Raw genomic sequence first — 15,253 nt, 5'->3', positions numbered from 1 at the left:
GGGTCCTGGGATCGAGCCTTTTATCAGGCTCCCTGCTTCTCCCACTCCCTTTTCCCCTGCCTGCACTCATGCGTCACTCTTTTTCTCTCTCTCTCAAATAAATAAAATCTGAAAACAACAACAACAAAAAGCTGAGTGCCACCTGCAGCATATGCTTTGAGGATATTAACAACAGGCAGGAACTGTCCACAGCTATGGTGAAATTCAGGTGTCTCTACCCATATTCGTGTTTACCTCCCTTGATTGCTTAAACATATGCAACAGTACATCTCCCTTCTCTTTAGCCTAGCACTTCAGTACTTCTCCGCTTTCCTTTGGTCTCTCCCCACTCAGTCTCCCACTAAGTAATTCTGGGGTTGCTATGGACATACTTTTTCTTTTATCTGTTGGTTTATTGATTTTTTAAACAGCATTTTGGGGTGCCTGACTGGCTCAGTCCCTAGAGCATGTCACTCTTAAGCCCGGGGTTGTGAGTTTGAGCCCCGTGTTGGGTGTAGAGATTACTTACAAATAAAATCTTAGAAACAAAGAAAGATTTTTTTAAACAACATTTTGCTTTTCTGAGTTAATCATTCTTGCTGCCCATATCTCTGGCACCATCTTCTCAGCTTTTTTATACATTATTATTAAAGTATACTTCCTCTAAGAGTTTCTTGTTTTGTATTTTTTTTTAAGTGTCTTTGTCTTTTTTTAAAGACTTTGTATCCCTGCAAATACCCTAATGGGCCCTCAAAGAACTATTGACTGGATATAAAATTCTAGGTTTTGTTTGTTTGTTTGTTTACGATTTTATTTATTTATTTGAGAAAGAGAGTGAAGGAGCACAAGCAGGAGGAGCAATAGAGGGAGAGGGAGAAGCAGGTTCCCCACTGAGCAGGAAGCCGGATACAGGACTGGATCCCAGGACCTTGGAATCATGACCTGAGCTGAAAGCAAATGCTTAACCATCTGAGCCACCCAGGTGCCCTAAAATTCTAGATTTAAAGCTAATAGAGTTTTATAATAAATAATAGTAAATAAATAAAATCCTTTTTTATTTATTTTTTTTAAAGATTTTATTTATTTATTTGACAGAGATCACAAGTAGGCAGAGAGGGGGAAGCAGTCTCCCTGCTGAGAGAGAGCCCGACATGGGGCTCAATCCCAGGACCCCGAGATCATGACCTGAGCTGAAGGCAGAGGCTTTAACCCACTGAGCCTCCAGGTGCCCCTAAATAAAATCTTTAAAAAATAAGAATAATAAAATCTTTTTTTTTTTTTAAAGATTTTATTTATTTATTTGAGAGAGAGAGACAGTGAGAGAGAGCATGAGCAAGGAGAAGGTCAGAGGGAGAAGCAGACTCCCCATGGCGCTGGGAGCCCAATGCGGGACTCCATCCCGGGACTCCGGGATCATGACCTGAGCCGAAGGCAGTCGTCCAACCAAATGAGCCACTCAGGTGTCCCTTTTTTTTTTTTTAAGATTTTATTTATAATAATAATAAAATCTTAAAAAAAAGTTTCTTAGTCAAAGTGTAATGAAATAATGTTTTAATTTATTTTATTTATAGTTTAAGTAAATATTAGAGTTCAAGTAAATATAAATTTACTTACTAGTATATAGTGTGATCTTGTCAGTGTTGGGGGTTATTTTATTTTGTTTTTTTGAGAGAGAGAAAGAGGTGAGGGAGAGGGAGAGAGAAAATCTTAAGCAGGCTCCATGCCCAGTGTAGAGCCAGACATGGGGCTCTCTATCTCACTACCCTGAGGTCATGACCTGAGCCAAAATCAAGAGTCTGTCACTCAACCCACTGAGCCACCCAGGCATCCCTTGTCAGTTTTTTTTTTTTTTTTAATATTTTATTTATTTATTTGACAGAGATCACAGGTAGGCAGAGAGGCAGGCAGAGAGAGAGGAGGAAGCAGGTTCCCTACATAGCAGAGAGCATGATGTGGGGCTCAATCCCAGGACCCTGGGATCATGACCCAAGCCAAAGGCAGAGGCTTTAACCCACTGAGCCACTCAGGCGCCCTCCCTTGTCAGTTTTATTTCTCCTTAAATTCATGGAAAGTGTTAGGGTGCTTTTGTCTGTGTTGTACCTTGTCCCCTGCCCCATTTTTATATTAATTTAGACAATTTTTATAATTAATACAGTCTTTGATATAAAAACCTGTTTTAGAGTAGGAAAGGTTTTCCCATATGAAGCCTCTGCTTTTATAGTAATAATGAATTGATGGTTTTTCTCTTTCATGCTCTTTTGCTTTCTACTACAATATTCCCGTTGGTGGTACACACATGTTTTTTGGCCATAGAGTATCTTAGGCAGCCCAGTCTTATTAGGAAAGTCCAATACCTGAGGGATCTAGAAGGAAAGAGTAACAGTAAGAAACGTGCCTTGATTCCAGAAAGTCCTCTTGATCCCAGGGTGATTTTCTCTTGTTGCCTATGTATCTGCTTTTGTCACCGTGCTGCCTGATTAATGTAACATCTAATCATTTATAAAAGAACTTTCAGGGGTGCCTGGCTGGTTTAGTCAGTAGAGCATGTGACTCCTCATCTCAGGGTTGTGAGTTCAAGCCCCACATTGGGTGTGGAACCGACTTAAAATAAAAGGGCTTCTTTCAGAAGGTTGCCACTTAATGTGGTAATTCAAAGTTAAAATATTGTCATTCAGCATGGAAATTACAATATAGTCATTGAGTAATAAGAACTGTGCAGTTAAACAGGATAAAAAATGATGGGCACCTGGGTGGCTCAGTGGGTTAAGCTGCTGCCTTCGGCTCAGGTCATGATCTCAGGGCCCCCGGGATCGAGTCCCACATCGGGCTCTCTGCTCAGCAGGGAGCCTGCTTCCCTTCCTCTCTCTCTGCCTGCCTGTCTGCCTACTTGTGATCTCTCTCTGTCAAATAAATAAATAAAAATAAAAATAAATCTTAAAAAAAAAACCAACAGGATAAACAATGAAATTAAACCTTTTCCTCTATTTTAAATAAATAAATATATATATATATATGTATATATTTTTTTTTACTTTTTTTAACCTTATGGTACTGATTCTTAAATTATGTTCATTAACATCACTGGTATTCTGCTACTAAAATAAAATAAAGTTTTTTTAAAAGTAAATAGAATGAGAAAATTATGATTTTTCTCAAATTTGCTGAAAAATTCAGAAGCAAATGGTAGATATTAATAGGAAGAACTTGACAATAGCTTGTCATTCTTACTTAGCTTACCATTCTTTCTTGCCTTTTTTTTTCTTTTAAAGATTTCATTTATTTATTTGACAGAGAGATCACAAGTAGGCAGAGAAGCAGGCAGCGGGGTGGGGGTGGGGCAGAGAACCCCCTATGGGGCTCGATCCCAGGACCCTGAGATCATGACCTGAGCCGAAGGCAGAGCCTTAACCCACTGAGCCACCCAGGCATGCCTCTTTCTTGCTTTTATAATATTCAATATCATTATTTCATGGTGTTCTGAAAAGAATATGTCCAGTTTTTTTTTCCAAGCTTTTATTTAACAATTAGTTAATAAGAATGAATAGTTAATAAGAATGTACACAATTTTAAAAACCACTGGTTCTTGGAATTAGAAAATAGAATTTGTATGTTAAAACATAAACAGTGCTGCAAAGGTGAGCTCAATATTCATTTACATAAAAATGGTTTTGCTAAACCTAAAACTAATATAACATTGTATCTTAGTTACACTTCAATTAAAAAAATGGTTTGAATAGGTAAAAGTTACCCTCATCCTATATAGGATTGCTTCATTAATGTAAATAATATTCTTATTTTGTGACCTTACAGGAGCCCAGGCTTGTGTGCTTGTATTTTCTACCACAGACAGGGAATCTTTTGAAGCAATTTCCAGTTGGAGAGAGAAAGTAGTAGCTGAAGTTGGAGATATACCAACTGTGCTTGTGCAAAACAAGATTGACCTCTTGGATGATTCTTGTATAAAGAAGTAAGATGTCAACTTTAGAGGGGGAGGTGGTAATTCTATAAAGTTAAAACCTGTTTTAATTTTTGTGTCGATTTAAAAATTTTAGGAAACCCTTTATAGAGACTGCCTTAAATTTAAATTTTCTGTGAGCTATTCTAGGTGATTGGTTTGGGTTTAAAAAAAGTTCATATGAAATCGTAAGTAGAGAAAATTACAGGAAATAAATTTTGAAGGCTCTTTTAGAATTCCAGTTTTAGGTCTTATACCATAAATCCAGCTCTTGATGTTAAAGCAAATCTAGATTTAATGTTAAGAAAAACATCCCTGTATGTTTTAATATCTAGAGCAAGTAGCTAATCTATGTTGATGAGTTTAAAGGGGTAAGTAGTTCAGATTCATATTGTTTTGTGTATTTAGAAATACTATTCAAATTTGTGAACAGAGCATTTGAATAATTTCTGTCTGTATTTGCTAGCTTTGAAAAGTCTTTGGTTTTTATCTTGTTTGTATGTTCTTAATATTAGTTATCTGTTGTTGTATAACCAATGGACCCAAAACTTAGTGGCTTAAAACAACAATTATTTATTATTTCAGTTTCTGTGGGTCAGGGATTTGAGAGTGGATTAGCCAGGTAGTTCTGGTTCCAGTTTTTCGTGAACTTGCAGTCGCGATGTTGCCTAGGATGGTAGTCGTGGCAACCTCGACTGGGGCTGGAGGATCCACTTCTGGGACGGCTCCCTCACTTGGTTGTTGTCAGGAGGCCTTAGTTCCTTGCCATGCGGACCTCTCCCTAGGGCTGCTTGAGTGTCGGCACAGCATGGCAGCCAGCTTCCCCCAGTCATGGGATTCAAGACAGTACAAAGCAGAAGCCATAATGTCTCTTATGACCTCATCTCAGAAGTCAGATACTATCCCTTCTGTGTATTACTGATCACACAGATTAACCTTGATTACAATGTAGGAAAGGCTACATGAGGATTAAAAACCAGGAGGAAGGTAGGGGGAGGGTGGAATCATTGGGAACGAATTTAAAGACTTTTTAAAAAAATTTATTTGAGAGAATGAGAGAGAGAGAGAACAAGCGAGCATGAGAAGGGGGAAGGTCAGAGGGAGAAGCAGTCTCCCCGCTGAGCAGGGAAGTGGATGCAGGACCGGATCCCAGGACTCCAGGATCATGATCTGAGCTGAAGGCAGTTGCCCAACCAACTGAGCCACCCAGGAGCCCCCTTCGGGAACAATTTTAGAGCAGAACTACCACAGTCTTAGTAAAACTGTGGAGTCAGATCAGGAGTCATAATAAAACTAAAATTAGGAGCATGCTCTCATAGACACAGTTAATATGATGACTTGGATTTTGGCAGCAAAGTAGTTTCATAGCCAGTATGAGTAAAATCAGGAATGTAGCATAGGGTTTTCAGAGTGCACTTAAATTCAAATGTTTTTAAAAACAAGAAAGTAAGTTAACTTAAGTATTATATAAAGAAAAGAGATATTTAGCCATTTTAAGGCTCGAGTTCAATGACTATAGAAATGACAGTATAGTGGTGTTTATCCCCCAGGAATACTGAAAACTAAAAATCCTGTCTCAGCACTGTGAACATAGCTTTCAACTGGGCTGGAAGGTCTGACACCCCCTACCCGCAAGCTGTATTCAGTAAATGTAATAAAAATGATCTTTTAAAACAGGCTATCAGAAAGTACCTTTTTTTTTTTCCTTTTAATCAATATATAGTGAAGAAGCTGAGGCACTGGCAAAAAAGTTAAAGCTAAGATTCTACAGAACGTCAGTGAAAGAAGATCTAAATGTGACTGAAGGTAAACTCTTTTAAAAAAAATTAATAGCAGAAAGTTTTATTCTACTTACATTTTTTCTGTTGTGGTTTCTAGAAATCATACATGTAATAAGAACAGAATTTTCTTGTCAACAATCAAGTAAAATTTAGAGACATGATGCTTCTTTCTTAGAGTCCTTAACTAATTACCAATGACTCTGAATACTTGTTACTCCCTATAGAAAAACTTTAGTGGGTTTTGTTTTGTTTTGTTTTTTATCTTTAAAAATATAACTGTATATATATGAGTGTGTATGCATGCATGTGTTTTTCATGCATACCTCTTCAAGTTACTGACTTGTTCAAGAACTCCTTTGTAGAGGTTATTCCATTAGATTGTTACAATGACCTTAATTTATTGGTGTGGGTGTCTTTAAAAAGATTTATTTATTTGAGAGAGAGAGCAGGGGAGGGGCAGAGGGTATTATCAACCAGACTCCCTGCTAAGTGCAGACCCAATGTGGGGTTCAGTCCACAACCCATGAGATAATGACCTCAGCCAAAACGAGGAGGTGGGTGCCCAACCAACCCAGGCACCCCTCATTGTTGGGGGGGGTTTCTTTGGTTTGCTTTTTTTTGTTTGTTTGCTTTTTTTAAGTAATCTTTGTCCCTAGCATGGGGCTCAAACTTATGACCCCTAGATAAAGAGCCCCATGCTCTACTCACTGAGCCAGCCAGGCACCCCGACCTTAATTTGTTCAGTAATATTTCCCAGTTTAATAAATTGACAGTAGAAGAAGGCAATTATTTTTCTCACTCTAGAACTGCTACTTCTTTTATTAGATTACAACTTGATTATTACTCAAATGTCTTCTAGGTAGTTTTTTTCACCTAAAGGAAGGAGATATCTTGGGCATCTGGATGGCTCAGTAGGTTAAGCATCTGTTTTTGGCTCAGGTCATGATCCATGGTCCTGGGATCGAGTGCTGCATTGGGCTCCCTGCTCAGCAGGGAGTCTGCATCTGCCTCTGTCCCTCTGCCTGCCACACTCCCCAGCTCATGCTCATGCATGCCTTCTCTCTCTCTCTCTCAAAAATAAATAAAATCTTTTTTAAAAAGGGGACAACTTTTCATTAGTGTAGTGTTCTGAATTTTGATTCCTATTCAAGTACCTAAAACTAATAGCTACAAGTATTATTTCTTTGCTACTAAAATGCCATATGTATTTATTATGACCATTGTACTTTTAAGATTTTATTTATTTTGGGGGCGCCTGGTTGGCTCAGTGGGTTAAGCCTCTGCTTTTGGCTCAGGTCATGATCCCAGGGTCCTGGGATCAAGCCCTGCATCGGGCTCTCTGCTCGGCAAGGAGCCTGCTTCCCTTTCTCCCTCTGCCTGCCTCTCTGCCTACTTGTGATCTCTGTCTGTCAAATAAATCTTTAACAGAAAAGGAGCACAAGCAGCGGGAGTGGCAGGCAGAGGGAGAGGGAGAAACAGGCTTCCTGAAGAGCAGGAATCCTGATGTGGGGCTCAATCCAGGTCCCTGGGATCATGACCTGAGCCAAAAGTAGAGGCTTAACCCACTGAACCACCCAGGAGCTCCTGCTCAAATAATTTTTAAAAGTTTAATTTTTTTAACTAGATCGTATACTTCCAATTTAATTTTAATGTGTTTAGTAAGGATGAATGAAAGAATACAGGTATTTCAAAAATAAATAAATGTTTTTAGGAAGTATACAATAGACTGTGACTGATACTAAATAACAGATTTTACATGCGTAAATTATACTGACCTGGTAAGATTTTTGTTTTTATTCTAGTTTTTAAATATTTGGCTGAAAAATACCTTCAAAAACTCAAACAGCAAATAGCTGAGGATCCAGAATTAATGCATTCAAGTAGTAACAAAATTGGTAAGTACCCAAGAAATTTTAATCCCATATTTACATAAATTTTCCATTCATTATTATCATATTTATTTATTTTTTTAACCATCTCTTAATTTTTTTTTTTAAGATTTTATTTATTGATTGATTTGACAGACAGAGTTCACAGGTAGGCAGAGAGGCAGGCAGAGAGAGAGGGAGAAGCAGGCTCCCTGCTGAGCAGGGAGCCCGATTCAGGGCTTGATCCCAGGACCCTGGGATCAAGGCAGAGGCTTTAACCCACTGAGCCACCATCTGGGCCACCCAGATGCCCCCCATTAAGTAGGTCCCATGCCCAACGCAGAGCCCAGTGCTGAGCTTGAACACAAAATCCTGAGATAAAGACCTGAGCTGAGATCAAGTCATATGATTAACCAACTCAGCTACCCAGGCACCCATATTTACTGTTTTTTAAAAAAGATTTATTTAGGGGCGCCTGAGTGGCTCAGTTGTTAAACGGCTGCTTTCAGCTCAGGTCATGATCCCAGGGTCCTGGGATTGAGCCCCGAATCCAGCTCCCTGCTCTGCAGGAAACCTGCTTCTCCCTCCCCCACTCCCTCTGCTTGCGTTCCCTCTCTCGCTGTCTTTGCCAAATAAATAAATAAAATCTTAAAAAAAAAAAGTTTATATATTTTAGAGAGCAAGTGCAGAGAGGGGTAGAGGGAGAGAGACATTCAGACTCCACACTGAGTACAGAGTCTGATGTGCGGCTTAATCTCAGGACCCCGAGATCATGACCTGAGATGAAGTTGAGAATTGGATGCTTAACTGAATGAGCTACCCAGATGCCCCTACATTTTTATTTATTTTTTATTTTATTTTATTTTTTTAAAAGATTTTATTTATTTATTTGACAGGCAGAGATCACAAGTAGGCAGAGAGGCAGGCAAAGAGCGAGGAGGAAGCAGGCTCCCCACTGAGCAGAGAGCCTGACAAGGGCCTCCATCTCAGGACACTGGGATTATGACCTAAGCCGAAGGCAAAGGCTTTAACCCACTGAGCCACCCTTGTGCCCCACCCCTACATTTAAAAATATATATATAATATGTTCATTTCTTTAAGAAATGTGATTGGAAAGTATTAGATCAGCAATTATTAAAACTTAGTATCAGGTCTCATATTAGAAGGTATATTGAGTTAAAATATTTTTTTAACCATTTAACTTTCTAAATCCGTTTTATGTATTAAGAACAGAAATAAAGACTTTATATATAAAGATCTGTCCTATGTATAAAGGAGGTCTTAACACTTGTTCTTCTGAGGAATACTTGTACTGTCTCCATACACTTTACGGGTTTTTGTTTTGTTTTTGTAATGTTAGATGCCTACAGAGAGGCACCTGGGTGCCTCAGTTGGTTAAGTGTCTGCCTTTGGCTCAGGGCACGATGTCCTGGGATTGACTCTTGCATTGGGCTCACTGCTCAGCAGGGCACTTGTTTCTCCTTCTACCCCTTCCCCCTGCTCACAGACTCTCTTTCATACTTTCTCTCTCTCTCAAATAAACTAAATAAGATCTTTAAATAAATAAATGCCTACAAAGTCTAATATTTCCTGAAGACCTAAGTATGTTGTCTTCTCTGTGACAAGGTCTCACCATGTCTTACTCTTTGCTTTGGCTTCCAGGAAGCTGAGATCCGTATTTTCTGTTTCTAAAGCTTCTCTGTAATTTCTTAGAGACTTCATATCTGTATTCTGTCCCTAACCCCCCACTACATACATTATTTTCTTGACCTCTTTTAACTCCCCTTCCCTCTTGGTTCTGGCTTCTTCTTCGTTGTTATTTTGTCATTTTTATTGCATATGTTCTTATCATCAGACACCTCAAGTGCTCTGTGAAACAAAATAGGACAGTTGTAATAAGCTGCTGTCTGGTCTTATCTTCTGGGCTCCATTATTGTCTCTTCCAGTTCACTGAGTAAAGCCCTTTGATAGATTCGTATTGTGGAGAATATTAAATGCAGCTCTCTTCATTCTGAGATCTAAAGACAGTATCGGGGACACCTGGGTGGCTCAGTGGGTTAAGCCTCTGCCTTCGGCCCAGGTCATGATCCCAGGGTCCTGGGATCGAGCCCCGCGTTGGGCTCTCTGCTCATCGGGGAGCCTGCTTCCCTTCCTCTCTCTCTACCTGCCTCTCTGCCTACTTGTGATTTCTGTCTGTCAAATAAATAAATAACATCTTTTTAAAAAAATTAATAAATAAAGATAGTATTGTCCATTCTGTGTAGCCTGATGCCCCACTATTATACATGGACCCCGTTTTCCAGTTCTGCTAAAGGTCTTGCTGTTTCTTAAACATTCTAGGACTGTTTTCTTCCTTTTTGCTTAGAGAATGACCTCTCTCTTTTCCCATCCCTGCCAAAGAGCTATTCATTACTCAAGGACTGTCTAGAAAGCTTTCTTTGCTCACTGTATATCTAGCAAGAGCCATGACCACTCTGCTTTTCTTCTGAGAGAGATCTGAGTCCAATGCACTGCCAGCTGTCCCATTTTACCTTTCTTATCAGTTTGTCCTTTCTCATACAGTAGCTATAATTGGTCCTTCCTTGGAACCATCTGTGGACTCTTGGGTCTCTTTATGACACTTAAGGTAGAGTATCTAGCATTTCTTATTTGTATATCAGCTCACCTCACTTATTAGAGTATAAACTTCTTGTGGGCAGGAATTGGTCTTAGTCATCTTTGTATTGCTGACCGTGTCTCTGGGCCAGACTTTTGTGTATCATGGATAATAAGTAGTTTATAAATTAGAGATTATAGTTTATTATTATAGTTTAAGATTATAGATTTATAGCTTAAAGATTATAGCTTAATCTATAATCTAGAGATTATAGAGATTACAGTTCAAAATGAAACTGTAGGGGCGCCTGGGTGGCTCAGTGGGTTAAAGCCTCTGCCTTCTGCTCAGGTCATGATCCCAGTGTCCTGGAATTGAGCCCCGCATTGGGCTTTCCGCTCGGTGGGGAGCCTGCTTCTTCCTCTCTCTCTACCTGCCTCTCTGCCTGCTTGTGATCACTGTCTGTCAAATAAATAAATAAAATCTTTTTAAAAAAATTATCGTATTTACTGATTCCAAATTTCAGAAATAGATTGTTAGTGAAAAGATGCAGAACAGTGTGTACAGTTAATCACCATTTTGGTAATTAAGGGAGAAAAAGGAATGTTTATGCCTTTTTACTTAAATATGCATAAAATATCTCTGGAGGGATACGTGGGAAAATTGATAACACATGCATGCTTTAGGGAAAATAAACTGGTGATTTGATTTTTTAAAAGATTTTATTTATTTATATGACAGAGAGAGACATAGGGAGAGAGGGAACACAAGCAGCGGGAGTGGGAGAGGGAGAAGCAGGCTTCTTGCTGAGTGGGGAGCCCAATGTGGGGCTTGATCCCCGGGCCCTAGGATCATGACCTGACCTGAAAACAGATGCTTGATGACTGAACCTCCCAGGTGCCCTTGAAAGGGAGGCTTTAATCCCTTTTGTATATCCTTTGAACTTTGACAAGCAATGTATATTTGCTATTAAAAATAAATCCAATGTGGGGCATCTGGCTGGCTTAGTTGGTAGAACATGCAACTCTTGATCTCAGGGTTGTGAGTTTGAGCCCATGTTTACTTAAAAAGGTGGGGGTTTAGAGTTTACTGTAAGAAATTTTTTAAAAATATATTAAATGAAAACAAAAGCTTGAAAATACAAATATGGAAAATATTACTGATTTACTAAGATGCTGGATGTACCATCTGTAATTGGTAACCCTGAGCTCTATCAGTATCACTCTGTCTGTTTTCCCTCAATTTATACAGGTGTCTTTAATACATCTACTGGAAGTCACTCGGGTCAGAATTCAGGTACCCTTAATGGTGGAGATGTCATCAATCTTAGACCCAACAAACAGAGGACCAAGAAAAACAGAAATCCTTTTAGCAGCTGTAGCATACCCTAAAACACTTTAGGGAGGAAAAAAAGTTGAATTATATTGTGCAATTCAGTAAGAAACACATCCAGCTGTCATGGTATGTTACAAGATTTTTATTTTTTAGCAGACTTTGCACCTAATGGCTCTGTGAAAGTTGACAGACTTAAAATATTGTTCTGCAGTGCTTTTCAGATGGAGCGAGATCTTTGGTGGAAAAATTACTGCCTTGTGGACTCATTTTAATTCTTTTACATCAGACGAAGCTTCTCCTGTTTTTGAAGGAATGCTATAAGAAATGTCCCAAACAGGTTTTGCTGAATTTTAAGTGCTGGAAAACATAAGTGGAATGCCTGAATGTATTGGTACAGATTTAATATTTGTCCAGGAAAGATAGCAAGCATTGTATTTCCGAAATTGGTTATACAGCTTTTCTGGAAAGGGGTATTGGAGTCAAATACATACAAAAAAATAATATTGAAAGGTAAACCCTAAGTCTTGCCAGACTGCATGAGTTTGTATTTTGGCAATGTTAATTGTGCAATATCTGTATGGTGTGGAATGTGGAGGTCTGCATGCAGATATCTGGTACTGAAGTATACTGAAGGGATATTCAGTATTTAAGGAAACCTAGAATCTAATTCGTTAATTCATACAATCATTTACACATTGTGTGTATGTTGAAAGCTTTTATTTTCAAATAAGAAATTCCAGACATATATTTTGCAAAATGAGCTCAGATTTTAAAAGTGCTTTGTGCCAAAAATATCATACCTAATTTTTACAGTGCTTTACTATCAGAATTTATATTGTTTATATCTTTAAAAAGCAGTTTTCCTTTCTGACAGGGTAGATAAAAGAGGAGTATAAATGTTTGAATGCTTAGAGTATCTCCCAGGTGAGACATGTTGCAAACTTTTTCCTGTGTGCACCCATGAGCAGTGGGGAGCTTGTGCTGGCCGCGCCCTTCTGAAGGTCAAGTGCCCCCTCGGTCATTCCCAGGGCCTGTGAAGTATGCTGGTGCACCTTTTGCTGCTGACTGAAAATGCAGTTTGGAACTTATAAGATTATGCTAACAATTTTTTTTAAATGAAGAAGGGAAGTTCTTTTGTCTTAATCTGCATTACGGATTTTATAATGCCCTGCAACTCGAAAGCATCTTTTCATTTACACATTTTTGTATGGTATTTTAAGATTATCACTTAAAAATTTCTATAAACTTCAGTTTGTATAGCCCCTTCTCAAGAGTTCTGTCAGTACCGAATACAAAATAATTTCTTTTGAGAACTGATTCTCATAGGTCATCATGCGGCAGAGCATACATTTTTTGACTTGGGACAGTAGCTTTCCAACTAAGATACTTGCATGAACTCTGCTAATAAGTGATTATCATTCATCAGTGACTTTGTTTTTAACCCCTTGTGATATATCTGGTTTTTATAGGATTTCAAGACATGTAAAAATAACTTTTCTTAGAAAATGTGTCATGAAAGTCGTTTTTCATTATTTGTACTAAATGCATAATGTTGTATGTATTTTCCTCCGTCTGTTTCTCTGTCTCTCTCTTTTTAAGTCTTCCATCTGTACCATCCGCATCCCTCTGTCCAGGTGAATGTTGAGAAGATAATAGAATTTCCTGGTGCATGTCCTTGCTAAATGGTCAAGAATGAATATTTGCTCTTCATAATATTGAAATAATCTGGCATTATCTACTTTAAAGTAATATAAAATGTTAATTTTTATGTCATCGTTGTCTCCACTCCCATTGCTGGCAGTGGGATAGGTGTTGGGGGGATATAACTCCATTTCTAACAATGGGTACCTGGTAATGATTCCTCTTTCCTGTTCTACTCTGTTCAAATACAGTTTCTTTAACTTTTGCACAAAACATTTTTTGTGGTAAATCATTTTGTGGTCTTTAGTAGCCCCCCCAAGAAAATAATGTAATATGTTGTAGTTCTGTTTCATATTAATTAAATGTGTGTGGGGAAAAGATTGTTACTTTTCTATATGAAAAAGATAATCACTGTTGATGGTAGAAGTTTCCTGATATTTGTAATATAATTGTATGTATTTAGTTTTGTCCTTTTTTCTTTTTATAGGAACTGAAGAGAGATCTTTTTTTACACATTTGAATTTTTATTTGCACTTGTGTATTTTAAACCTAACCATAATTGGTCATTTTACATAACTAAGTAGGTCTGAAAATCAGTCACAAGTTATATATTAAATATTTTCTCAGTTCTAAAACCTCCAACATTCACATTAAATTGCCTCCCAGACCCTTAATTCTATTAAATGACCTTACTGTTAGTTTGTAATAAATAATGGATACTAAAGAAAACACTGTGGAAGACGATGGGGTGTTGTTTGTGCTCTCATGCACTTTTGTACAAGCTGGCTGGTTTTTAGTATACAGACAGAGAGCTGTGGAGTGACTTCTGAATTGCAGAGTTCCTCAGCCCAGTCAATTACATAGCTTATAGACTAGCCCAGATAAGGCAGTATACGGTTGACCCTTGAACAAGGCCAGTTTGAACCATGTAGGTTCACTTAGATGCGGATTTTTTACAAGTACTGAAAATGTATTTTCTCTTCCTTATGGTTTTCTTAACATTTTCTTTTTTCTGACTTACTTTATAATAATATGGTATATAATACATACAACATACAAAATATTTGTTAATGGACAGCTTATGTTATCAGTAGGGCTTTCAGTCAACCGTAGGCTATTTGTAGTTCAGTTTTGGGTGAGTCAAAAGTTACATTTGTATTTCCCACTGTGCAGGGGCCGGTGCCCCTAATCCCTGTGTTCAAGGATCAACTATATTTTATATTAATTAGTGCCATGAGATGAAATGTGTTACCATTAATTTAGTACCTATTATCAGGTGGGAACTATACAGGGTACCTTGCAAACATTAATCTTTACAACAATTGGTGAGTATTATTATTCCCTCCCTTTTTTTCAAAAGAGGAGGAGAATGAAGAGCTAAGTTTGTCAAAGTCACATATTCAATAGCAACAAAGCAATTTTCTTTCCCATTTTGTAACTATTATGTTTATATAGCCCAGACATAAAAAGATGTGCTACCTTCCATTATACTTTACAGTCTAATACATGTGAGTGAATTTGATACTGCTTTATATATGCAGTTATATTTTATGGAGGAATTATATTTTATGGAGGAATTACTACTGCTAGGAACATTTTAAGCTTATAAATGTTCTATTATAATATTGATTTCTTGATGCATTGTTTTAAAGACAGAATTAAAATAATAAAGAATAACTATTTTTCAATCAAAGTCTAATTTCTCATCTGAAATTATGGGGAGGGAAGTATCCTAAAAGACTGATTCAATCATATTTTAGTGTATATTTGATAGTTTCATCCTAAAAATTAATTAATTAAAAATGTGAAGAAAAGCTTTTGGATTGGGGTTATGTACATAAAGAAAAAAATAAGTTAACCGCTATCAAGTACATTATAAAAGGCTATGTAAAGGAAATCCTGGCCAGTCATTTTTTCATCAAAGTAAAAGACCAAAGTTGAAGGATTTGGCTTGGTTATTTTGATTATTAAATGCTACAGTCATTTTAATGAAGTAAGTTAAGCAATTTCTATAAATGAAAAAGTTAAATAAAAAAAATAGGGGTGCTTGGTAGAGCGTGCAACTCTCAATATCGGGGTTGTAAATTTGAGCCCCACATTG

General features: G+C 37.7%; 1 protein-coding gene across 1 annotated transcript in view; it reads left to right on the top strand.

Annotated features, from left to right (window-relative positions):
• RAB23 (RAB23, member RAS oncogene family) overlaps positions 1-14,845 on the top strand; it is a 38,414-nt gene extending 23,569 nt beyond the window's left edge. Inside the window, exons 4-7 of the mRNA XM_059400191.1 lie at positions 3,790-3,946; positions 5,658-5,740; positions 7,518-7,610; positions 11,428-14,845. Of these exons, the coding sequence (XP_059256174.1) occupies positions 3,790-3,946; positions 5,658-5,740; positions 7,518-7,610; positions 11,428-11,567 (473 nt within the window). The 3' untranslated portion in view covers positions 11,568-14,845. The remainder of the gene's footprint in view (positions 1-3,789; positions 3,947-5,657; positions 5,741-7,517; positions 7,611-11,427) is intronic.
• The last annotated feature ends 408 nt before the right edge of the window (positions 14,846-15,253 follow it).

The sequence above is a fragment of the Mustela nigripes genome, chromosome 5 (genome assembly GCF_022355385.1).
Source record: "Mustela nigripes isolate SB6536 chromosome 5, MUSNIG.SB6536, whole genome shotgun sequence".
Classification (NCBI taxonomy): Eukaryota; Metazoa; Chordata; class Mammalia; order Carnivora; family Mustelidae; genus Mustela; species Mustela nigripes.
Note: the sequence above shows the minus strand (reverse complement) of the source record. Positions and strands in the feature narration are given on the sequence as shown.